The following is a 24269-nucleotide window of genomic DNA, read 5'->3' as shown; positions in this document are numbered from 1 at the left end:
TTGCATCTGAACTGTCATGGAAGTAATTATACTGTAAATAACGTCTGTCTGTATATGTGTGTGTTTGTGTGTGTGTGTGTGTGTGTTTGTGTGTGTCGGCCGAGGGCAGGCAGGCATGACATCCTCTCTGCATAAGCAGCATTAGGGAGAGAGACTTGGGGGGTGTTGACATATGATGCATCCTTGGTTGGATGTTCTTGAGCAATGAATCGCTGCAGATAGTTTTATAGCATCTCTATTTCATTCTATGTACAGACCATAGACCATACACAAAGATGGACGTGAACGTGTCTCAGCTTCCTCTTACAAAAATGAAGCTAAAATATTCTGGATATGGGAGCGTGAATCTTGTGCTTTTGACATAATTTGGAGCAAGAGTCTGAACAGTAGTGATCGTGGAGTGGAGTGGAGCCACGGTTTCATACACATGCTCGACTAACTGCAAGTCAGTCTCAGCTGTCAATCATGATGTTTGACCCCATTTTAACAACACGAAGTAAAGACATAGAGCCAATATTACCCAGAAACATCAACACTTTAACATAAGTCAGTGCCAAATGGCAAAATGAATTTTGCCTTTCTGGTTTTGGTTCATGTCCCATCCACCAGCATAAAGAAGCGGAATTAGGACCTCCACTGCAGCCAGCCACCAGATTGAAATGATTTGGCTTCACTTTGGTGGAGCTGTCACATCATCTAGTTTTGTGATCAGTCTATGACACAGACGTTAAAATGGCTGGAGAAGGCATCTTAAATTTAGGCATCTCAGTTTGGGTGGAAAATATTACTTGCGGTATTGCATTCATGGCTGTGCTATTCTGATCCCCAGACTCTTCCACTTGTGCTACTAGGAGGTTAATATTTGTATATTCGAGTGAAAATCTTTGGTGTTAAATTTAGTGTTGAAATTTAATTTTTTTCTCAAGATGAATTCTAATAATGTTGATGATCCCTTAACTTTTCTCCCTCAGGTCAATATTTGTTAACTTACTTACACACCAACACATTCTAATGAGAAATATGTCTTGCTAAACATAGTATTAGCATAGCCTCTGAGTGTTTCTTTGCATGCTGATGTTTGTATTAAGTTAAAAAGAACGGCTAAGCACAGCGTCAGAGCTGCATGACTGTAGGCTTGTGTTCATTCAACATGTTTGTAGCAGTGAAAACTAATATTGAAGCAAGTGTTAATATGTTTGAAGGTTCATCAGGAGGTTTTAGAACAGGGTGTCCCAATGCATTGGCTGGAAAATATTGCTTTTCAAGACTGGAGGGTCACAGAGCACTGTCAAAGCACATGTGAATTAAAAAGACATGAAAAGCAAACCTAAAATGTTTCAAATTGTTTGTCCAACTTTCTCACTTTACCACATCTCCTCCACAGTGCACACTACCATTACTTTCATTATATATTCTTTGTATTATAGTGGGGCTGCCTCTGAGATGCACTGCACCACTGCACCCCTGGTACATTTGGTGATAAATGTGGCGTGGCAAAAGGCACTAGAGACGGGAGGACATGGGATTCATAGGGTTCATTGGTTGAGGCTCTGGCATGGCAATTACAAACCCCACCGAGGAGAGGAGAAGAGAGTGAGGAGAGGAGGAGAGCAAAGAGAAGCGTTGAGTTCTGTTTGTGGCTCTTTTGTGCCATGAGAAAGGAGCTGTTTCCAGCTGGAAGTCACACTCCCTGTTTTGTCACACAGGCCTCCTCTGTCTCCATTCATCACTACAACACAGAGAGGGTCTGATGAACAGCATTTCATTCAAGCCTCTTACTGCTGATTACCTGATGTATAGTTGATACAATAACAATTACTCTTTAATTGGTTGTTGTCATCCGTTTACATTTTTTCAATCTTTACTTTATGTGGACATGTTCCTATTTGCTTTAACAAAGAGAGTCACACAGATTTTAGATTCTAACAAGGATCCCAGAGTCACTTTTTCCTCAAACTTGATTTTGCTATAATGCAGCAATGCAGTATTCTGTTCTTCCCTGGTCCATTGTTTCATCTGTGTTGTCACAAAGACTTGTCAGATGAGTCAAACAACAAATAAATACTTATACAACTGCAGGCTGATTCTCTGTTATCTTAGATAGAACAAGTCATGCTCCCCGTGTTAAAAGATGCCTCCTTAGCTCATGAGCCTGCAGAAATTGAAAAAAATGTGTAATAATAATTATTACTTACTCCAAGGAGGTTATATGTTTGTGTTATTGTTTGTTAGCTCGCAGAACCAGTTCAATTATGGTGCTGAGTCGAATCAGGAGCCAGGATTTTTTTTCACATCAAGGCTGATTTTCATTTTCATTGATTTCTCAGAGTATGTGCTCTCCTGAGTTGTCATTAATTATTATAAATAACTCTAATTACAAATCATGATTCCAATGTGGGTAATAGATTATTTGGATTCTGATTGTTTTGACCGAAATGTTGGTTTCAAAATTCCAAAGGAATCAATGCATGCAGCCAGTGAAAGCCTGAGAAATGCTCCTCATGAAGACACAAAACATCAATGAATTACCACCTGTGTTTATGAAATGTTTAGTCAACCATTATGAGTAATAATAATAATCCTCATCTGACACATAACACTTAAATATATTGAATTTTACTTGAGTCAAAAAGGTGAAAGAGCTGTGATCACAGAGGTCTTCAGGTCACAGCTGTGCAGAAAGTCCCTGTAATGGCAACCCTTACCCCATTGCAACACAAGATAACACATCTATTGATTTCAATTGGGTCTGTATTGTGTGAAGGAGTGAATGGAGGTTATAGTTAATTCAACGTCTTCAAACACGTTCTCGGTCACATTGTACAGCAGTGGAATGAAATGACAGCAGAAATGGTTTGTTTATTATGAATACACTTTCTGTATCAATTGGACGTCATTTCAGATGGGACAAATATGCGTCACGGTCCTGTGTTGTAGCATTAGTGTGTGTGTGTGTGTGTGTAGTGCAGGCAGGGCTTGGCAGGGTTTGCGTGCAGGCAATTAAAACTGTTCATTAATGCTTTGTTAGACAACACTCCAGCTAATCCCATCATATGGCAGGCAGTGATAAGGGCATTTGCTTCCCTCACTGCCTGTCTGTCTGTCCGTCTGCTGGGAGCAGATATGCTATCAGCAGCCCGTTGTAAAGGTGAACAGAGAGAAAGCCACCAAGGCTCACTGATATTCTGATTCTGCTTTGGTCAGCGGGAGTGAAAGGGATAGGTGAAGGATTGCCATGGCAGTGAACAGTAGATAGCCTTTCAAAGTTCAGGCTCTGTGGAACAGCTGCTCCAAATCAATTCATTCAAATTACACAGTATATGATAGGTTTTGTCATTTGTCTGTGCCTCTTAAACCCGATGCTCGTGTCAGCAGTTCATCATTAGTCTTTGCCCTTCAAAACCCTTTAAAAATCACAGTTGAATAGGTTACTTCAACTTTATGACTTTATGACAAAATTTGGTCAGCTTTAAGAACTTTGCACTTCCACGGGGACGCAAATAAACAGCATGAAATATCAACTAATTCCGAGGCTTCTTGGGAAATGCTTGACTATTTATGTATGATTTAGCAAATAAATTATAAAGATAAAACATTTTGCCTCAAAAAAGAAAGAGTTCTGATCAACATTTAGTGACAGGGGGGTTGTTTTAAAGTAGGCTACATCGTATCATCTTAAAGATAAGGATAACTGTGCGGAACGGCAAAGACACGTACACGAAATAAATCGACAAACTTTAATTCACACTGAAGAGGAAGATATTCTTCTACAACTTCTGCTTCAAGATGTGAAATTGTCAACAACACGCAGTTTGATTGGTTGGATGTAAGTGTGTCAGACCTTGGTCAGTGAAATTCGATTGCTGATGTAAAAGCACTGCAAAGGCCTTTTGTCACAAGAGCAGAATGGTTGGCTTGGTGGCAAAAGTCATGGTTGGTTATTTATTATTTGGAAACATTTTAACTTGGGTTAAAATGAAGCTTAGTGAAAGTTTAGTTGGGATGAAAGTCTTGTTGCATAGGCCTCCTATGTCACCTGCACATTTCTCTCTAGGCTCCGCATTCTCTCTTTTCATCCAATCACAACATGACTCACGTTGAGCAAATCACCTATAAGTTGGCAAGGATTTCTCACCCTGTCCTGTTATCAGGTGTAAGTTCAGCACCACAATCATTGTGGTGATTGTAAAAAATATAACGCTCCCCTGTATCACCTCAGCTCTGGAGGGGTGGACTACTAAGGGGGGGTCTTAACGCCAAAGTCAAACCCTCCTTTTATTAAGATTAGCTCCACGGTACAATGACAACCACTTGGTTGAAGTTAGAGAAAAAATATTGGCACTTATATTGACCTTTGGTTGGAAAACAGGTGATCGTGCATGTGGAAGTCCGAACCAGGAAAAATCTTTAAACTAGTTAAGATAAATAATAAAGATATTGTTATTAATACGATAAGAAATACACGAGAACTGGCTGCTAGTAAACTCATCCCATAGCCTGTTATGTGCTGTCTCCTTTACAAAGTCAATTGCATAACCTCACTTCCTCGCCCCCATGAAACAACCATGAAAAAATACACCCTCGCGGCTATAAGAACGGTAAGCAGACAATTTTTTGTCTTTTTTAACAAAACATTATTTTTGTGCTGTGCATGTTAGTGTCTAGTGATTGTGATGTGATTGGAGAGTATGTGCATGCTGCTGGGAGCCCTGTCCAAGCTGGCGGGGAGGGAGAACAGATTACCATTTCCACAGTGTGTGTTGTTGGGGCCCCGGAGCTGACTTCTGAGCTGCTACTACCTCTGCTAGACCGGAGCTGTCAGAGCTGCTCCGCTCATGTCTGTGTCATCACCACGACTAACACTTCTACCCCTGCTACATGTACACACAGGGAGGACATGCTGAATCACTCGCATGCATGCACACACACAGACTCACACATGCACCACTATAGTACAACTGAGTGTGTGTATGTCCAGGTATAAACTCGTCCCCTCCGCTCTCCTCTAGCTTTCTCTTGCTCCCACACACACAAACATACCTATGTACAGACACACCTCACTATTCAATAACTTGCATCAGTGGTTTTCGATGTATATAAATTATTAACTCTTACAAAAGAGCAGAGGCACAGATCAGGGCAAACATAGATACTGTTGCTCTAAAGACGTCACCCTGACCCATAGTGATACACTTTATTTGTATGTGGCATTATTTGTTCATAGTGGTAATATCTTACATGATCAAAGTCAATAAATTATTATTTTTACAACTATAGCCTATTGTGATCCTTTGTACTTTAGTAGGTTTACAGATTTAATAATATGACATGTTCCCATGAAGTGGAAGAGCCAAGCGGAGACCGGTGTGTAACCGATCCCTATAGAATGAACATGGCACCAGCACCAGTGCTCGCTGGACATTTGGACTGAGGTGTTATTTCGAGAAATGCCTGCGACGACTGTGCCTCAAGTACATGCACTGAAGATTTTACATAATATCTGGAGCTGCATGGGCGCTGTGTCTAATGCAGTGTTGGAGGGGATGTTGTTATCTGCACTGCCCGATCTCTGCTGTGCTGAGCTCGTATTTGCTTGCCCATACACCAATTATAAACTCCATACACAGTCTGCATTCACATAATAATCTGCTTCACGTGATTAGGCTGACTGAAATGGAGCACAGCTTGTAAGCTCAGGCCCAATGCTGGAGTTTGCTGCAATATTCACATGTGACACTAAATATTTGCTGCATTGTCCTGTATGTGAAATGTATTTGTGGCATTAGACATGTACTTTAGTGCTCTGCTCTGATTGGACATGCTTCATACACTGCTCTCCTGACTAGTGCTGCAATCACCCGATGCCAAGGCTAATACAACATGCTGCTTCTTTCCATAGAGCAGTGGGAGGCTGTGGCTAAGGTGGTGCAGAGGGCTGAACACTATAATAATTGAGGTTCGATCCCCAGTTCTTCCACTCTGCATGCTGCAGACATAAATTACTGTACTTTGAATGGTTGAATGAAAGACTAGAAAAACACAAATACATCCTGAGTGTCTTTCTACTTTCACCAAGCATACAAATAAAGATAATGTTGTTAATCTACCATGCAGTATTTCTTTGAAGACAAAGTGGTTATGTTTTTTTTTTTACTATCTTAATTCGAGAGCGTAGTCTTGAGGGCAGGACAATTTCATTTGTAAAAACTACCCCTGGCATTCTATTGTTTGAGGAATTTTCACAGATTTGTTGCATAGAAAACTCCGAAGCATTTAGTTTTCCTTTAGGTTACAGTGTTATTGTGTCTCTTCATTCACATATTCAAATCTGTTCCATGAAGCCAACTGCAGCAGGAAAAAGAAACTCAATACGTAAAAGACGTGAGATGCAGTGAGAAAATATTCAATCAACACAGAGCAATGTGACTTACAATATTTTGTTGATGCTCTACAGAGACAAGATGAGATGTGACCTTGAAGAGTATTGGTGTATTGATTAATATATATTAATATATATATTTTTTACTTTCATTAACATTGTGATACAAGGCGAGGATAATTCATGAATCTTGATGAGAGTCACACATGTTTAGGAGACTGAAACATGATTCTGTGCATTTTGGTGCAGATCCAAATAAAAATATGGATCCAGTGAATTGAAATATGGTTTCATGGGGGGGATGTTGGGCCTTGGTGGAGGTTTGTGCTCTACTGAGTGTCATTTGTGTTTCCTTTCCAATGAAAAGTCCTTGAAATAACATTTGTGCACTGATTCCTTCTGTGTATATTTTGGATTACAATGAATGTAGGCTAACTACTGCATAACGGCAGGGAGGTGATGGTGCTTTGTGACTGGGAGGGATTGGCTGTCAGCCACAACAACTATGCTGGCACAGCTCTCAGTGCAGGTGTCACAAGGATACCGTTGTGGCAAGAACCATTTTGTCAGAAACTATCAGCTAAGTTTACAGAGAACATATCTCACGGTGACGGAGCCCACGGCACATTCACTTCCCACTTATGTAATAAATGGTGCATTAGCATACGTGCACGCCTGACGGTTTCACTCAGCAAAGCTTAGAGCATATCTGAAGAGCATTTCCATGTTTTTTAAGCAAGAGCTTTTAGCTATTCAAAATTATGTTCATTTAATAAATACAATTTTTTTTGTACTTTTCACAGTTATTATGTTTATATGTATTTATTAACTGAATGGACAATAATTCCCTTAGAATATTGTTTACTCATGCAAAGAAATATTTTACAACACAGACATTATAATCTATAGGTCTTTATTTATTTTTGCAGATAACATATATCGCAATCATGCTTTTTCATATAACACCATCTAAAGACATTTATTATATTTTTTACATAGAATATTTTACATTAGGCCCATGAAACAGCTAAAAATATACAAAACAATATTCTCTGACTAGACATCTCTATTACATTATTAATATCATAGTCTTTATTATTACTCTATTCTGTTATCATAATTATAATTTTTACAGTTGAGAGACATATGTGCTTTAGTTTCTGAGATAATAATATTATTGCAGAAAACAGCAAATAATATCACATTGTATATTTTTTTTGTTCAACATTTAGACAAAAGAAAAGAAAAACTCAGGTTGTACGGGCATTCACAGACACATGTATTACACAGTCCAGTTTACAACATCGTTCAAGAGAGAAAACTGCAGTATGGTAACTTTATACAAAATTCACAGAACCCTTTATCATTGCACATTTTAATTTACTTATCTTTGAAAAAAAAACACATAAATTAAAGGAAAATAATGGATTCCTGTCGCACGTAGCTGCCACAGAAGAAAATTTTCTTTATCTTCCTTCATAGTAGTATAATATCTGTGGTCTGTCACAAAGTCAGCTTCTATATTTATATTTTAATATTGCCAAACAAACTTGATATGTAACAATAGGTTTCCTTTACCCTATAAAAGGAGTAGTTTCAGTGGTGTTGGCCCATGTAGCATCTGGCTATGTGCTGCTGTGTTAACAGTGCTATTGCTGCAGTGTCGTCTGTCCGAGCCAAGGTTTCTCTCTCTCTTAGTCTGATATTGGAAAACTGAACTCGCCACAGGATAGAAACGAACTATGGCTTCTACTAAAATGACAGAGCGAAGGCCATCACAGTTCATTTACACTGAAAGAGTTGAAGCTATATAGCTGAACAGCACGCAGAAAAGAGGCAACTATTTGGATCAGCTTTCAAGGGAGCCCAAGTACATAAATGCTGATTTGTGTGTTTGTGTTTTGTCGCTGCTTAATGAAGCCTTTTAGATAAATGGGAGGAAAAAATGGCGGAAATTTTGACATTAGTTCCATTTTGTTTTAAAAACACAGCATTAATTGTTTCAGCGTATAATGGTAGTATCTGAGAGAATTTGGTCACGTCCACCTTTGTTTCCTGAGGAGTGGGTTACTAAAACAGATATACAAGTAAACAGTTCCTGTCCGAATAGTGGTAGCGATCATAGAAATCCATCCTAAAGTTTCCAATGCAGTGGTCCCTGCGACTTCCTCATTCAGTTTAAAATGCACAGTAGATCTGAAATAGCATTAGCTTATTGCAACACAACTCTTTCTCTCCACTGAACTGGTTGTTGGAGGGGACGTCCTCCTCAGCCAGAAATATTGAATGCACAGTGCAAACGAAGGATTTCTGTAATGGCTACACCTTTATTGTTACAGGTGGTAGTTTACAGATCCAAATTGTGCTTGTAGGCGGATGCTGTAGTTACCACCCCAATGCTCTATAGTGAGACAAAAAGGGGATGCTTGATTTAATCCAGTGGTATCGTCAGCGGGTCAAATGTCTGCACCCGACTTTCAAACTCCAGTATGATTTTGGTCCTTCTCACTCTCACATATAGAAAACGACCTAAAAATGATTCTACAAAAAAAGATTCAGATAACATACAAAGTTATTGTTCTTTAGAAAACAAAGAAACAATTATAACAGTCTCTTGCTAAGTAATGCTATCTAAGTTATTTTTGCTATGGCCACAGGTTTCAGTCGAGCCAAAAAAAAAAAAAAAGACAAAAAAGCTGGACGCTTCAAATTCCATACTTTACTTGTGCTTTTCAAAGGTTGTCCCAGACATGGGTGGTAAACATTTCAAGCAAACTGCAGGATCCTGCAAGGGAGTGATAGTCTGGCTAAATGATATTTTACACATACAAGCAGATTTGGCCTTACCTGTTGCACATTCCCAGATTTTCTTAAACTTGGTCAAAATTCAATATTTATTTTACAAACTTTCAAATTGCATTTTTTCACCTACTACACAGCATTCATTTTAATGTATTTATTCATTTACAAGCAAAATGCAATTACCAATATTTTTTTCTTTGTACAGTAATTGTAGTTTAGTAGATTAATTAATATCTTCAAAGTACGATACCTACTATTTAATCAACGCGGGCCTCCAAATTTAAATCATATATTCAATATAGAGTAATTTCCTAAGTCACGTCTCCTTTTCTAAAAAGACTAACTTTTTTGCATAATGAAATTCATAATATCACAACAACTTTGCTGGGTAGTTTGTTTTTCCTTTTACGTTTTTATAGCTCTGTATTATACAAATCAACAAACAGAAAAACCACTAAAAACAACTGTGTAATCAGGTTGGTCTCACGTGTCCCCAGGAGGTAGGTGAATAAAGCAGACGTGGAAGTCTGGTGGTCGGTCCCAACCTTGATTACATTTTTTCTATAGCAGAGCACGGGTCTGGCTGTGGAGCCATGGACGGGCAGAGGTTTCTAGATGTAGGCCTCCTCATTGGCAGGGTTCTGATTCTGGTTTTCTGTCTGCTGGTCGGGGCCGTTTTCCTGAGACTTCACCAGAATCACCGGCTTGATCATTATCCGCAGACGCTGCAGGGGAGAAACATGGAGGGGACGATCAACACCACTCATATCACACAGCTGAATATGAAATTGCAATGAGACAGTAGAGAGTGAACAGCTGCAAAGTTTTGGATCAAACCCTCAAGCTGAAAACACACCAGCTCCACAGCTGTGAGCTTGATGAATGTATAGCCTGAGGCTCTGAAAAGCTCCCTCGTGATACGATATGTGGTTTGCATTAATATAGCTTCTGCAATGTGGCTGTTAAAGGATAATAAAAGCCATTATTTCTGACATAAACAAAATACTAAACAGGTTTTTGAGCCCAAAGATCAAAACATCGCAGAACTTCAAATGAATAAATGTTCTTGTTCGTTTTGGACCCTGCTGCATAGAAGGCATTTATGTGGAGTGTTTGTGAAAGTAAGCCTGGGTGCAGAGCACTAATCAGCCGGCTGATTGCTACAATTAGACAATCAGCCATCAGATGCTGCTGCAGGATCTGACACCTGCACATCGCCTCTGACAGCCTCTGCTGCTCTGTCTGCAATTACGGCCCATTTATTCTGTCAGTGGTGGCTTTAAAGCTGTATCTGTCACCAGGGGCCGTATAGATATATAGATATATAAGGTTATTATTCAGCGCGCAATGGATGACTGCAAATGAAAAAGCTCTAAATGTGAATGGCGTACTGGAAAAGGTGTTATCTGCCATTGATTAGAGTCATTAGATCAATAAAAATGCAGTGCACCATTCTGCTGCATACAAATCAACGTCATTTACAGAGAACTCAGTGGTTTTTGTAGCGAAAAGCCTTCGCAGATTGTTCAAGAGAACGAATTAGAAACTCTATTTTACTAATCCCTTTATCTCTGCTTCACTCCTCATGGCAATTTATCACATTTGTACCCAGCATGCCTGTGTGTTCGCTCATTACAAAACCATTGAGTCACAGTGCCTCGGTGCAGTTTTTACTGTACAAAACAAAATCCAATGAGGCTAAACTGAACATTTTCACCTACAGCATGAAGATTTCTTCAGCTGCTGAATTAAATCTCAGGTACCACTTCATTGCTACACACATGTGAATAAAAGATAATACAGATTCTGGATCAGTGTATTAAAGTAAACATGATTAAACCTGACTGCGTTGGTAAAAACCATCCATAATGACCTTAAATGTTCATTTAATCTTCCCACTGTGGTGAAAACTCATTGCTTCTATAAAATCCTCAGGGCTTGTGTATCACATTTCCCTCACACATCAGCACCCTCTAAATATTGGTCTGCCATCCACTATGTAATAATATTTCTGTGCAAAAAAAAAACTTTCACACCGAGTAATCCACTTGAAACTCGCGGCACAGATCCTGCCTCGCTGCCGACTGCAGATTAGAATTCAAACCAGCTAATCGATGTGTGAAATGCTCAGAGGTTGTCACAGCTATGCACTCTGTGGATACATATCTGCTATACACCAACCAAATATGTTCTCTGTGTGCAGCTATGCCTATTTTTTACTTTTTGTTGTGATCATCAGTTTTACCCTATTTTTGCAATCGACACTTCTAAATTCTGTGCAGTGAACTGCAAGTTTTTACTGTTCTGTTACCGTATGAATATTATGTTTTCATCAGTGTTTGTTGTTTGCTGGATTACACAAACACTACTGGACAGTTTGGTGGAAGGATAAAGAACCTGTTACGTCTAGGTGCAGTTTCAGATTCTTTAACATTGTGAAATTGGTGTTTTTCTACCTTTTCTTTGATTTGTCAAAACAATAATCTATGGATCTCAGTGGGAAAATGAGGCACGTTTAGGAGACTGATATTTACAAGAGTGTGCAATATGGTGCAGATCTGAATGGAAATATTCATCACATTGTCCAGTGCATCAACAATTAGACAGAATCATGGACATTACCTCTTTGTATGTGCCTTTGAGTGTAAGGAACATGTAGCCCATGTAGCCAGGGATGAGCATCATGGAGGAGAGGGCCATGAGCCAGCCGACCCCCTGACCCCAGGTTGGGAACACGTAGTCACCCAAGGTGAGGGGAACCATCTGCACTGCACTGAACAAGAAGACGCCCTGTAGACAAGAGGGAAAAGATCTCATCATCATCAGGGAACTGCACGACTTCAGAACTTTAAAATCAAGAAGATGTCCTTCTGACATTCTCTGGTGTGGCCCAATATAAACTTCAGCAGGACTAGACTAAAGATTGTCCTTGTAGGGGATTTATTTCCCCTGGTGTCTGGTACATTGCATTTCATCCACTAATAACAATAATACTTTAAGCACTTTTCATTATATGATATGGATGCTGATAAAAACTGTTTAAATGTCAAGTAAACATTAATCAAAAGAAGCAAAATATAATGAAATGAAATACAGCAATAAAAAAATATTTAAAACAATCAAATAAAATCAAATACGGTGACAAAAATAAATTAAAGCCCCCGAGTCTCGACTAAATAACACTTACAGCTACGATCAGCGGAGTAAACACGACCCAGCAGGCCTTCCACCACAGACAGGGCCTGTAGCCGATCATCTCCTCAATGTTGTCATAGAAGTTGTTCACACCTGGAACCAAAAGCAAATAGTGCTTTAGTTATCTTGTAATGTGAATATTGGTACAGTCCACTAGTGGTTCTAGTCAGACATGTGCAGTGTGTCTGTTTCTGGGTGAAAATAGCCTTAAGAAGATTACGAAGACACGAGTGCGGCTCACCATAGAACCATGAAATTGAGATGCACTCAAAGAAGACCAGGAAGAGCAGGGACATCCCACTGGCTGAATAATAGTCAAAGAGCTTGAACACGTAGAGTCCACCCTGTGAAAGGAAAGAAGAGGAAAACAGGAGAAGGTGATAAGACGGGTAAAGAAGAAAAACATAGAATAATCAGTAATATTATCAGATGTGAGGGATGGAAGTTAGCCATTAAAGTGGAATAACATGGAGGGCGAGAGCACCAGCGGCTGTGACTGGTGCAAGTTAGTGACATCTCATTGGTGAGGACAGAACTGGTGCAAAGGCTTCCTTGTGGAAGCTGCATAGCCATGATAGTGCAGTGCAGACAGGGTCAGTGCAGATGAAACATTTCCTTGATAACACTGCATGTCTGTCCACAGTCAGGACATCTCAGTGTCCAGCTCAAAGGGACCTGCCTGCAGCTTGATGTAGTTTATACTGGCTGAAACTGCAATTAGGGCAACTGCCTCGTTCTAACAGGGCAGTGCATGATGGGAATCAACTGTGGCACAACTACAGGGTCAATGCAGAGTCCTCAAGTGCCATAGACAAACATGACCTCAGCCTGCAGGGATTTTGGCTTTTCTAGCTCCCAAATATAGACAGTGATGCATCTCAGGCTATGTTTTAATGACTTTTGATTTCTCTGCAAAGTTCTTATCCTTTTTTTTTTCAAATTGTCTCAGAAATGCTGCTGAACATAGTGTGGCAAAATAATAAACAAATACAAATAATTACAAAAACTGGAAATAAGAATTAACAGTCTTCAACCTTGCAGTTGTATTCTATCTGATAGGAATTATTACCTTGCATATTAAATCAGAGGATAAGAAAAGTAATTCAGCTTTTCGTTGGTAGTACTATAATGCTCTACAAGGGCAGGATTGTAATTCGTGAAGTGTATGTTTGTCAATGCATTTTTAGTTTAGCTGATCACATCATATTAAATAACATGTGCTTTGAAATTCATACTTAATAAGTATTTGAAGTATTTTCTCAGCAGATTGGACTAATGCAGTGTTTGTAGTAGATTCTGCCAAAACTGTAAAAGCATGACAAAGCCCCATTGTGACAAACTTACTGAATGCAGACTGACTGTTCTGAATATGACAACAGATGTAAAGTCTGTAAGACTCAGCAGATTGTCCAGTTCGAGAGAAGTGTGCGTACCTGTGTGATGTTGGACAGTCCAATAATGTATGAAATAAGACAGACGACTGCGATGAAGATCTCTCTGCGCTTTCGGAGAACCCGAGGGAATTCATCCACCAGTGCAGTGATGAAGCCTTCCACGGTGCAGAACTGGAGAGATTGCAGAGTCATGTTGAAACAGCTGGGTTATGTAATACACTGTTGTCACAATAAAGACATCAGTGTGTGTGTGTTCATTTTGTTTACCTGACTGTCAATTCCCAACATCAGCAGCATGGAGAAGAAGAGGATGGCCCAGAGGGGAGAGATAGGCAGCTGGGTGACAGCCTCAGGATACGCCAAAAACGCCAGGCCAGGCCCTGATAAAGGACAAATAAGATTATACAAACATTGTGAGCAGGTTGGGACGCTAAAAAGAGATGAGTTGTATGAGTAAAACAATTTTAAATTATGTAAAAATGTGTTGTATAATAATTCCAGTACTGGATAAGATCAAATAAAAAAGTCCATGATGCCCTTGGGAGAAAGCTGAGTGCTGAAAGTTAAATGTGGGTGTTTACAAAGGACAGACAGCTCTGAAAAATCAGTGAGCAATTTTTCATCTCTAGTAAACCCAGAAACCAGAAGTGACATTTTGCGACAGGGTAAAAACTTCCATTTCTGCCTGAATAAATAAAAAACCCAACAATTTCAAGTTTTTTTTTTGTGTGCAAATATCCCCCGCCCCCGCCTATTATCACTATCGAGCTTCAACATTGATTGCAATTACCTGAGGCTGCTACATCAGCAATGGGTCTCTTTGTCACGTTGGACATGAATCCCACGATGGAGAAGATGACAAAGCCGGCGAACATGCTGGTGAAGGAGTTGATGCAGCAGACAATGACAGAATCTCTGTAGGGGAGAGACAAAGCACAAGGCAGCCATTGTCACGCTTGTATCAATTCCTTATCAACCCGTTACACATTGTTGAGAGGCGTGGGGGGAAGGGACAGAGAAGAGCCATTTTGCATCCTGCAGCAGCACAGTAGCAGTTATATTGACCTGTTATTCTAAAATGGCTCCAGCAGTTGAAACCACATATGTATGTTCAGTTGTTGTGCTTCTGACTAATGTTAACTCTACAATGTGACAGTGGCTGAGAGAAGTAGAGGGGTAGTGTTAAAATAACAAAACAAGCTGAGAGAGACGGAAGACACCATGTTACCAAGAAATCAAAAATAATCCCAGGAAGAGACGCCTGCAGGGTAGCTTTAAAAAATAAAGGTAAGGGATGTGTCTGGATTGATTTTTAAGAGAAACTAAGATTTCCTTTTCACAGGTATGGAATCAAGGTTGTCAATGAAACCTGACACATTATGAATCACCCACCTGTACACGTTGTTGTTGAAGGGATTGTAGCTGCCGAGAGCGATCAGAGAGCCTAATCCCAGCCCGTATGAAAAGAAGATCTGAGTGGCAGCATCCAGCCAAACCTGGAGACCAGAGATGAGACAGTAACTGATAAATAACCAGGTGTAGACACAAGCTGGAGTAAAGCTGATGCAGAATCAGAAGAGGCAATTTGACCTCAATTTGAGCCAATTTAGCTGCGTAGACTGATCAAGTCTACTTATATATCACACACTGAGGAAAAACCAAGTCGTGTCACATTGAGTCCAGATCCACTATAATCCTGATACATCCCATCTTGATATGGCTCCATCTCATGCACCACCTGACCTTTAATGATGTGGCTAAGTTACGTGGAGAAAAACACAGCATTATCTAAAAATCAATTATTCACTGTCTACAGAGTTTCTACATGTAGATGCATCTCCTAAAAATACACATCTGCTTTCTGTTTGAGACCCACAGTATACTCGATTCTACTGTTTGCTGCCAATGCATTTACCAGTGATTTTTCCACACATTGTCAGTGAGTGTTGGTACAATTACTGAGAATCTATTTAAATAAACCCAGAGCTTTATTGCAGGATCAGATGCATGGTGGGAAATCTCGTTGGTCATTATCTCATTTGTATGTTTTCCACTTTTCCATTTCGTAATGTGTAGCTCTTTTTAAACTTGTTTTTGGCCCTTTAAAGCATGTTGTGACTTTGTCTGTGTAAAAGTTCTATATAAATAAACTTTACTTACTTACTTTACTGTGGCTTGCCTACAGTGTGTGCAATGTTGCCCCCAAATAATTCAACTCCTGCTCATTTCAATCTCTGTAGCCAACTTTATTCAGGTGATTGTCGTTCTTCCTGAGCAAAAACAGGTCGAAACATGTGGGTCTGCAGAAAGAAAGAGCAGGTGAAGAGAGCATACCTCAGACTGCTTAAGTTTCTCAAAGTCTGGTGTGATGTAGAAGAGGATCCCGTCCATTGCACCAGGTAGAGTGACGCCACGACAGAACAGGATGAACAGCATGAAGTAGGGGTATGTGGCAGAGAAGTACACCACCTGTGGGACACACAGATAAAAAACCTCAACCAACTGAATCACGCAGATATCAAGCATTATCGCTTTTGGAATATATGTCGTGTGAGAAGGAATATCTGTGACTGCAAAGTTATAAAACTAAACAAAAGAGCCACTGTTATTGTGGCACCGCCCCCACAGCAGCACAGTGACCTAGTCTGCTTCTCCCCAGAGGCAAGATGACCCCACAATGGTTGGGTTCAACACTCCCAGTGCGCTATGTGACTAGTTGGAGGAACTAATTTTACACCGTGCTATCAGAGTCAACACATTTCTCATTATTCATGATAAAATCTACAGAATAAGAGTTTGTCATTGCATTTGTTTGAAAATCCTGGTCTCAACACTATTTGTTCCCATAAAAACATAGGCCGACATTGATACAGAAAATAAATTAACATTTGTATATTATATATTAACATCAGCCGTCAAGTGTTGTCCTCTGTGTCCCAGTGTAGAACGTGTAGGTGCTTGTGGCCTGTTGTATTAAAGGGAAACTGCATGTAAAATATTTTACAGGAGTTGGTGTGAAATGCATGTAAATCTGTTTTGTTACTTGTAAACTTTTCATATTTTTTGGTGGTTTTTGAATATATATGATGATGAAAACTTTATTGAAGCATAAAAAGGTTGCCGTCCTACAGTATTAGAATATTAAAAATGCATGAATGAAGGTTTAAGTAATCAAAATCCTTTTTTTGAACAATAATCCAAAATGTCATTGAGCCACCTCTATGACCTTCAGTAAATCTGAAGAATTACATTGAGTGAAATGGTGCAAATTCAATCTACAGTAGATTCAGTTTTATTTTTTTTCTGCCTTAGTCCTCTTTCTTCAACTTACTTTGCCAGTCCAGCCGACCCCCTTCCAGATGCAGAAATAGACCAGCACCCATGCAATAGCAAGTGTGATAGCCAGTGGGATCCTGACCTCCCCGGGCTTGTCCAGACCATCGGTCAGCTGGTGCATGTTACGTCTGCAGGGAGGGAGTAAAGCGGTCTTCAGTGCACAAATGCATCCTTTATTTATCTCGTACATGCACAAAAATGCATACATGTGTCTGGATATTCATAAAGAGCCATGGCTTTCTTTTCTCACCCCCTAAAGCTCTTCAACAATTAAAGGAAGAAATGTAGTCTAGTACAAAGATATCAAAGGAAGGCCAGAGTCTGAAATGCAGATGGCCCTATCAGACTCTGACCCCTGAACTGACCCTTTGAAGGGAAGATGACCTTTGTGTGCAGCTAATATCGGCTCACAACAGAGCAGTATTCTTATGATATAAAAGACTCTTGTGTTCATCTTACTCCCAGAACTCCACCACGGCACTAGTGAGGTTCCTGGTGTCTGGGAGGCTGTAGTTGGTGTAGCAGCGCTCTGTGTTCCAGGAATTGCCACAAGTCTGCCATGGCAGCTCCTGAAAATTAAGGGGGAAAAAAAGAAGAAAGAAGAAGAAGAAAAGGAAAAAAAAAATCACACAGACAGCTCTTTTTACTTGGACCACTCTCCCACTGCCGGGTCCCATTCTTTGTGGCTGTCGCGCAGCCAAGACCGTGATACTCATTTGGGACATTGGGATTTCATGCTTTTCTCAGAGGAGTGAATGCCTCATCGCCAAATGCATTTATCAATACCTTGTGTAAGGCGCTAATTATGTGGGAAAGGAAGTAATAAATGTCATACTCTGTTAAGGCCTGTTCACTGTTATATAAGTGGATGCTGGCAAATAGGAGCTGCCACATAACTAAAAGGGTTACGATGTAAAATAAAAATAAAAATCTGTGCCTTGTCCTGGTTTAAAGGGCCACTTGTGTGAGATCTTAAAGGAACCCCCAGCGCCCCCAAACCCCCCACCGCCCAGGGTGGGTATACACATCAAATACTTACAGCAGTGAAGGAATTGTACAGATAGTAAAGAGCCCAGGAAATGATTACAATATAATAGATATTGAGCCAGAAGGACAGAACAGCAGCAGCCAGACCCACACCTGAAAGAATAGGAGATTAGAGGCGTGAGATGTTAAATTGTGCTTAAAAAGAAGAATAATGTCTGTACCATTTATTCTTATTTTCATCTTTGTTACAAGAGGATAAACCTTTCACCATTATTACATAATTACAAAGCCACAAAATCCCAAAAATGTAGAGTCTATGTTATTTTCTGGCCTTCTCCAGGCAGCAATTAACATAATTAGCAACACTTAAGGGCCTTTAGGACACCACAAGAGTGCCTTTTTCTTTTTTACCTTTGAACACCGGAGCCAGTTTCCACACTCCAAGCCCTCCAATAGAAGTGTACTGACCAAGAGCCGTCTCCAGAAAGAACAGGGGCATGCCAGCAAATATGAGGGTCAAAAAGTAAGGAATCAAGAAGGCCCCTGAATGAGAGGTGAGAGGTAAAGTTGTAAGTGAAGGTCAACCATAAACTTATCACATTCAACATAATCCAGGTAGAGATATTTGGTAAAAAATTAGTATTTGGTGGTTTCACACTGCACCCAGATCACTGCATACAGACTCTTGCTTGTGCGCAATTACGCACAGCTACCATGGTGGGGGTGGGGTGGGTAGATGGGGTACACTTAAGATTTATTTAAATTAAAGACCTCCGGGAGTTAACTGGCAGCTTTTGATGTCTCTGCACTCCTTTCGGTGTATGGATAAAAGGAAAATTGAAGAATTCCTGATTTACCTCCGCCGTTTTTGCCACATAAATAAGGAAATCTCCAGACATTCCCGAGTCCGATTGCGTATCCGACACAAGAGAGAAGAAAGTCAAATCTGCCACCCCACGTTTCCCGCTCGGGTATCTCCTTTTTCTGCTGCACTTTCACTACCAAGGTTTTGGGTTTGTCGTTTGGCGTGGAGGAGGTGGCGGTGGGTGCGTCATTCAACGTCTCAGTTAAGACGTGGCCGTCCGAAGCTTTGGTCCCGTTGGTGGCCATGGTCGCAGTGCTTGTCGGGTATAATCCAGACCAGTGGGGAGGAGGTTGTTTCAGCACCGGTCCAGACAGACAGCAGCTTCCCCGTCCCGTGCAGCCAGCTCCAACAGCAGCCGAGCGGAGAGACGAATCACCGGAGAGAGGAGAGAGATTAGGGAGAGGAGCAGAGGCACCTCAGCTGCAGTCCAGCGACCCTGGAGACACATCGAGAAATATGCACTGAGTTAAAAACGCACCAGAAAATAAGACCAGAGCACCTGAAGTAGATGAGAGAATTGTATTTGCTTAACATTCAAATTTACATGTTTAAAATATTGTCAGAAGTGGAATATCACATCTTTGTGCGTAATTTAGCTTGTAACCCTGCTACTCGATTTCAGTCAATTAAAAGTGGAATTACTTCTTCCTCATTAACCTAATAAATCACTACTTAAAAAAACGTACACATACAATACATTTTGTATTTAGGTGGACATAATTTGCTGAAAATTTACATATAAATTTGATTGATGATATTGAAAATGTAATTGCACATGATTATTACGCATGCATCCATTTTGACTGCATGACATTTCTTGAGGGGTGGAGAGAAAAAAGAAAAATCTGCCCCACGATCCGTGAACCCCACGGGATTAAATAAAGACTTCTCATGCAATAAGAATCACTTTTAATGGCCCGGAGTGAGTTGTGCGCGTGTACAGAAATTTAGAGGCTGCTCTTGACCTTGATTCACGATGCTCTAAATTCGCTCGCCCACTTCTCACTGCCATGGAACAAGAGCAGAGCAATGAAACACATTTAAAAGTCAATACGCAACAGTCGCGTCTAAAGTCAGGTTTACTGACATTTTTCAATAAATATCTTATCGTTGCATTTTATTTTTTTAAAATTCTAATTATTTAAAAAAGCAATATACTATTTATTTAATGTCACAAATATTGCAAGGTCCTGCATTTGTATTTATTTGAACTTTTTTAAATGCCAAACATGCGCTGAATTGTGACGAGCGGATGAAACCGGGAGCGCGCTTCTTTTCTCACCTCTCGTGCGTAATTGTGAGGAGAAGTATGCCAAGCAACATGGTCACATTCAGAGATGCACACATAATCTTTGTTTTTGAATATTTGCACAGGAATTATTTTTTAATTTCATGACAAAACTGACATTCACAGATCGCACGTTTATATTTGGCACATTTCAGACATGTGGCTGCAGGACTGACAGATCAAATACGACCCTCGTGAGAAAACTGTGCGTCGCCATCAAGTGAAGTGCAGCTTTGCATCCGTGCACAAATTCAACACATCTGCACGCACTATATCTGCCAAATTCCTCAGTGGCACAATGCAAACACAACTCATTCAAATGGGCACTATATACAACATACTATGTAGTACTTACAATCCAATTTTTTGTCCTTGTCGGATTGTTTTCCCGATGGAGGGAGGAAAATCCGATTTTTCTTTCTTTTTAAAAACCTTACTTCCTCGCACTTTCACAGAATAAAACCAACGTGAAAACTTTGAATCCGAAGAGAGCGAGCGCACATATGATCCTGAGCAGGGGGAGGACGGGTGACACACTGCGTCTTGGAGAGCGAGGTGCTGTCCTTAAAGGAGTGGTGCTGAAAGAGAGGAGGGGAGAGAAGACGGCGAAAGGAGCTGCCGCCGTCTGAGCTGGAGTCTGAGCAGGGACGTAACATGGAGCGCAAGGATCCTCACTCCTCATCTACACAGCGTCAATGTCACCTCAAAGTCGACCCTCCCCAACGCCAACATTTCCACCACTGAGATGGCAGCAGCGGGTTTGAGAGAGGAGCATCCTCTTGTCTCAAGGTTTTATATCCTTACTCCTGCAGGTTTTTTTTTCTTTTTTTTTTTTTACATCAGCAACTTCTCTCTCTCTCTAGCTCTCTCTCTTTCTGACTCACCCAAGGGCCAGTGGATGCACAATAAAGCCTCATATAGGTTACATAACATTTGTATTTCTACTTGCTTCTGCTGTAACTTCCTTCTACAGATGACTAGTTTCCATCAAGTTTCAGTGAACACCACTTTTGCGCACTCTACTTTCACTTTCAAAACTTCCATCCACTCAAATTTTGGTCAATTAATGGAAAAAAAAATGTAGACAAAAAGGCCACACTCACAGTGAAAAATAAATAATTTCTGCATCAAATGCATCCACTCCAAAGTATAGCAGATACAGAGGGAGATGCCAATGGCTGCTTTAGCTTCTGGCAAAACATGATAAGGAGGTCTCAGCCAATAAAGGGAGTCAGGGTGTGTGAGATAAATTGAAAACTGTGCTTATAATCTTCTTAGCCCGCTGTCTTCCAAAAAATGAAATACCCTTGTGGAACATCCCAAATGAGCGGTCTTAAAGCAGACTTTAACCCCCACATCGGGATACATTATTAGGGTCTCGCTGGGAGATAAGACTCTCGCAGGGTTTAACAGATAAAGTTTGATTCGTGACAATGAGCAAGGATTAAACTGATGTTAATGTTTAAAAAAATCTCCAACTTTCTTTGGCAATGACAGATGGAAACTTTGATGGTTTATGCATTTTATTGTCTTTTAAATCTTGTCAGGAGACACCTCATCGTGGCTTTGGATATTTTGATGCCAGTGCAGCTTAATTTGAAAGTCATCATATAAAATATCATATGTCATCGTTATGAATGCATTAGATGCTGAAATGTCTGACAAACACCTTCCTTCAACCATTTCCTTTTTCTCCTATTCATTTGCTCTCTCTTTTTTCCACACCTCTTTTATTTCTCTCATGCCTTGCCTCCTCTGCTACCCCCTGTGCTCATCTGCCCAATTCTTTTCCTTCCATCTTTCCTTCTGTGTCCGCCATGCTGTAGGCTCTGCACTGCTGGTAGAGTACTACTGAAAAGCCACACCACCGAGAGGAAAGCAAAGAATGCCCAGATGGTGAGCCAATGAGGGGTGAGCTAACCTTCTAATGATACAAAACGAAAATTTAGCATTTCTAATCCCAACTGGCTGATTGGCCCGGAGGCTGTGGCACCTCTGATGTGCAAAAAGCCTCCTGTTGGCCTGCAGCTCTCACACGGGAGGGGGAGAATTCAAAATGCCACACAGACGAGAGCTGGTGGTGCTGCGCTCGTGGCCCAGGCCCCACCTGATTGCGAGCCTGTGTGCAGTGGAGCTTGTAATTACAGAAGGAGGTGGTGGTAATAGAGAGTAGAGTACAGGCAGACACACAGCCAGACAGCTGTCCCCCTGTCAGTTTCACTGCTCAGACATATAGGGACAAAAATTATGCTGCGAAACCGCAGAGCAGATTATTGCTCATGTGAGAGCGACAAAATGGTGATGCAGATGATGATGATGACAGTAATAATGATGACAGATGTATTTTAGAAAGCGAGCATCCTGCATTTACACATCCTTTCACAAATAAGTTGCCTCTCACTATCAGTGTTTCTATGAGGCTTTGTGTGCCTGGTGAGATACAAAACATGAATAACAGCATCCCATGTGTACTTTTTTTTTTTGAAAACTGCAACTCTAGCTTAATATTTCTTTGTAAAATGAATACTGTATGTTTATATACTGAAGTAATATGAGAGGAAGTAAAGCTATGATGGCTGTGTGGGGCTGGCTGTACTTACAGTTGATCCAAGTGCCAATGTCAGCACTTGAGCATGCTGCATTTACAGTATTATATGCTTTGATATGTGTACTGTTAGTTTTATCATGGAAAGTGTGTTCAGGTTTAGTTTTTTTAGTTTTCCAAGTGAGATATTTTACTTTAGATGTGATAATGGCAGCATGAAGAACAGGATCAATCTTAGGATACCCAGATCCTATTTATATCAATATTAAGAGTTTCCTTGTTCTTGCTCTTGAGGGCTGAGGATGTCACACAGTGTTAAGCCCTTTGAGACAAACTGTGATATGTTAATATGGACAATAAAGACCAAAATTGATTGATTGATTGTAAATCAAGGCATTTCTAATATAACATATTTTTATACTTAAATACAAAATACTATTCATTTCATATAATTAATAATAATATATAAACATTTTTGGGTTCTCTCCTGACTCATACTACATTGTTCCACCAAGTTTGCAATAGTAGGTTTTGCTTTCTAACTAACAGACAAGCAAACACATTATCATATTAAAGCTGGGGTTGGTAATCCTGGTAAATTTAGCAAGCGCAAGCTTCACTTTCAAAAAATGCAACTGATACATCAGGGCCCCAACTATTGGCCCCCAAAACACATGAACGGGCACTGCCTGACAACTTCCTGGCTTTCATCTCTGCTTCAGAGATTCAGAGAATTCTTATGGATGGCATTGAGAACATGAAGAGGATTTAGGGAAAACAATAAAATAAAAAGTCTCTAGATTACACCAATCAACCCCAATTAGAATCCACACTATTCTTGTAACAGCGGTTTGAGGCAGCAAGTACTTTAATGCTTCAACATTGACATTTTGCATCTTTAGGACTCTCCAGAGTCAAAAGTAAAAGGGCTTCTGTGATTCCTTCAACATAGCTTCACACTATTACAGTTTTATGGTGTTAACACGATGGAGACCTTGTTATCTCTGAACCTGTGGGACCTTCATGAATCTTTCCACGTCAATATCGAAGCTTACCAATCAACAAAAAGGGCACTTTAGCATCTTAAACATGTAGAATGTTTTTGTGCACTGTACTGGCTTTGCACTTGAGGAAATGATTGTGTGTGTGTTTGTGCATGTGAAAGACAGATAAAGACTGAGAGGTCTGAGTGAGACTGACAAACAGAGAGCGAGAGCAGGAGCCCTGTGCTGCTGCTTTTCCATGTCTCTTGAGGCTAAAAAGCTTCCCTTCTTTTCGATGGGTTCAGAGAGGGAGGGACTGTTGTCAGGACCAGTTATGTGTAACACTGCGGACCCATAGATTGCGTCTGGCTCTTCATTGGTAAGTCAGTCAGGTAGGACGCTGCTAGGCCTCTCCAGAGGAGCCTTGGCGCGACGTTTCCGCTTGCAGTGAAAGGATGGAGACAAAGTGATGTTTCTGTTGCCGGGCGATTCACA

General features: G+C 40.4%; 1 protein-coding gene across 1 annotated transcript; it reads right to left on the bottom strand.

Annotated features, from left to right (window-relative positions):
• Positions 1-7275: 7275 nt before the first annotated feature.
• slc6a1b (solute carrier family 6 member 1b) lies at positions 7276-21028 on the bottom strand. Its single transcript, XM_020096875.2, has 15 exons — positions 20602-21028; positions 18951-19394; positions 18505-18636; positions 18146-18246; positions 17566-17675; positions 17102-17234; positions 16105-16239; positions 15163-15266; positions 14561-14685; positions 14038-14150; positions 13810-13941; positions 12618-12720; positions 12369-12469; positions 11804-11971; positions 7276-9906 (listed from the first exon to the last, which is right to left on the bottom strand). The coding sequence occupies exons 2-15, from the start codon at positions 19201-19203 to the stop codon at positions 9793-9795; spliced, it is 1824 nt and encodes a 607-aa protein (XP_019952434.1). The 5' UTR covers positions 19204-19394; positions 20602-21028; the 3' UTR covers positions 7276-9792.
• Positions 21029-24269: the final 3241 nt, after the last annotated feature.

Source organism: Paralichthys olivaceus, chromosome 2 (assembly GCF_024713975.1).
Source record: "Paralichthys olivaceus isolate ysfri-2021 chromosome 2, ASM2471397v2, whole genome shotgun sequence".
Classification (NCBI taxonomy): Eukaryota; Metazoa; Chordata; class Actinopteri; order Pleuronectiformes; family Paralichthyidae; genus Paralichthys; species Paralichthys olivaceus.
The sequence above is the reverse complement of the archived record's forward strand: the minus strand, read 5'-3'. Positions and strand labels throughout refer to the sequence as shown.

Bases quoted from the DNA above. Each gene is read 5' to 3' on its own strand.
- slc6a1b (XM_020096875.2), bottom strand. From the start codon at position 19,203: ATGGCCACCAACGGGACCAAAGCTTCGGACGGCCACGTCTTAACTGAG. The intron at 14,686-15,162 runs GTGGGTGATTCA...TCTCCCCTACAG, and splicing joins TTCAACAACAACGTGTACAG to AGATTCTGTCATTGTCTGCT. The intron at 14,151-14,560 runs GTAATTGCAATC...GTCCTTTATCAG, and splicing joins TGCTGATGTAGCAGCCTCAG to GGCCTGGCCTGGCGTTTTTG.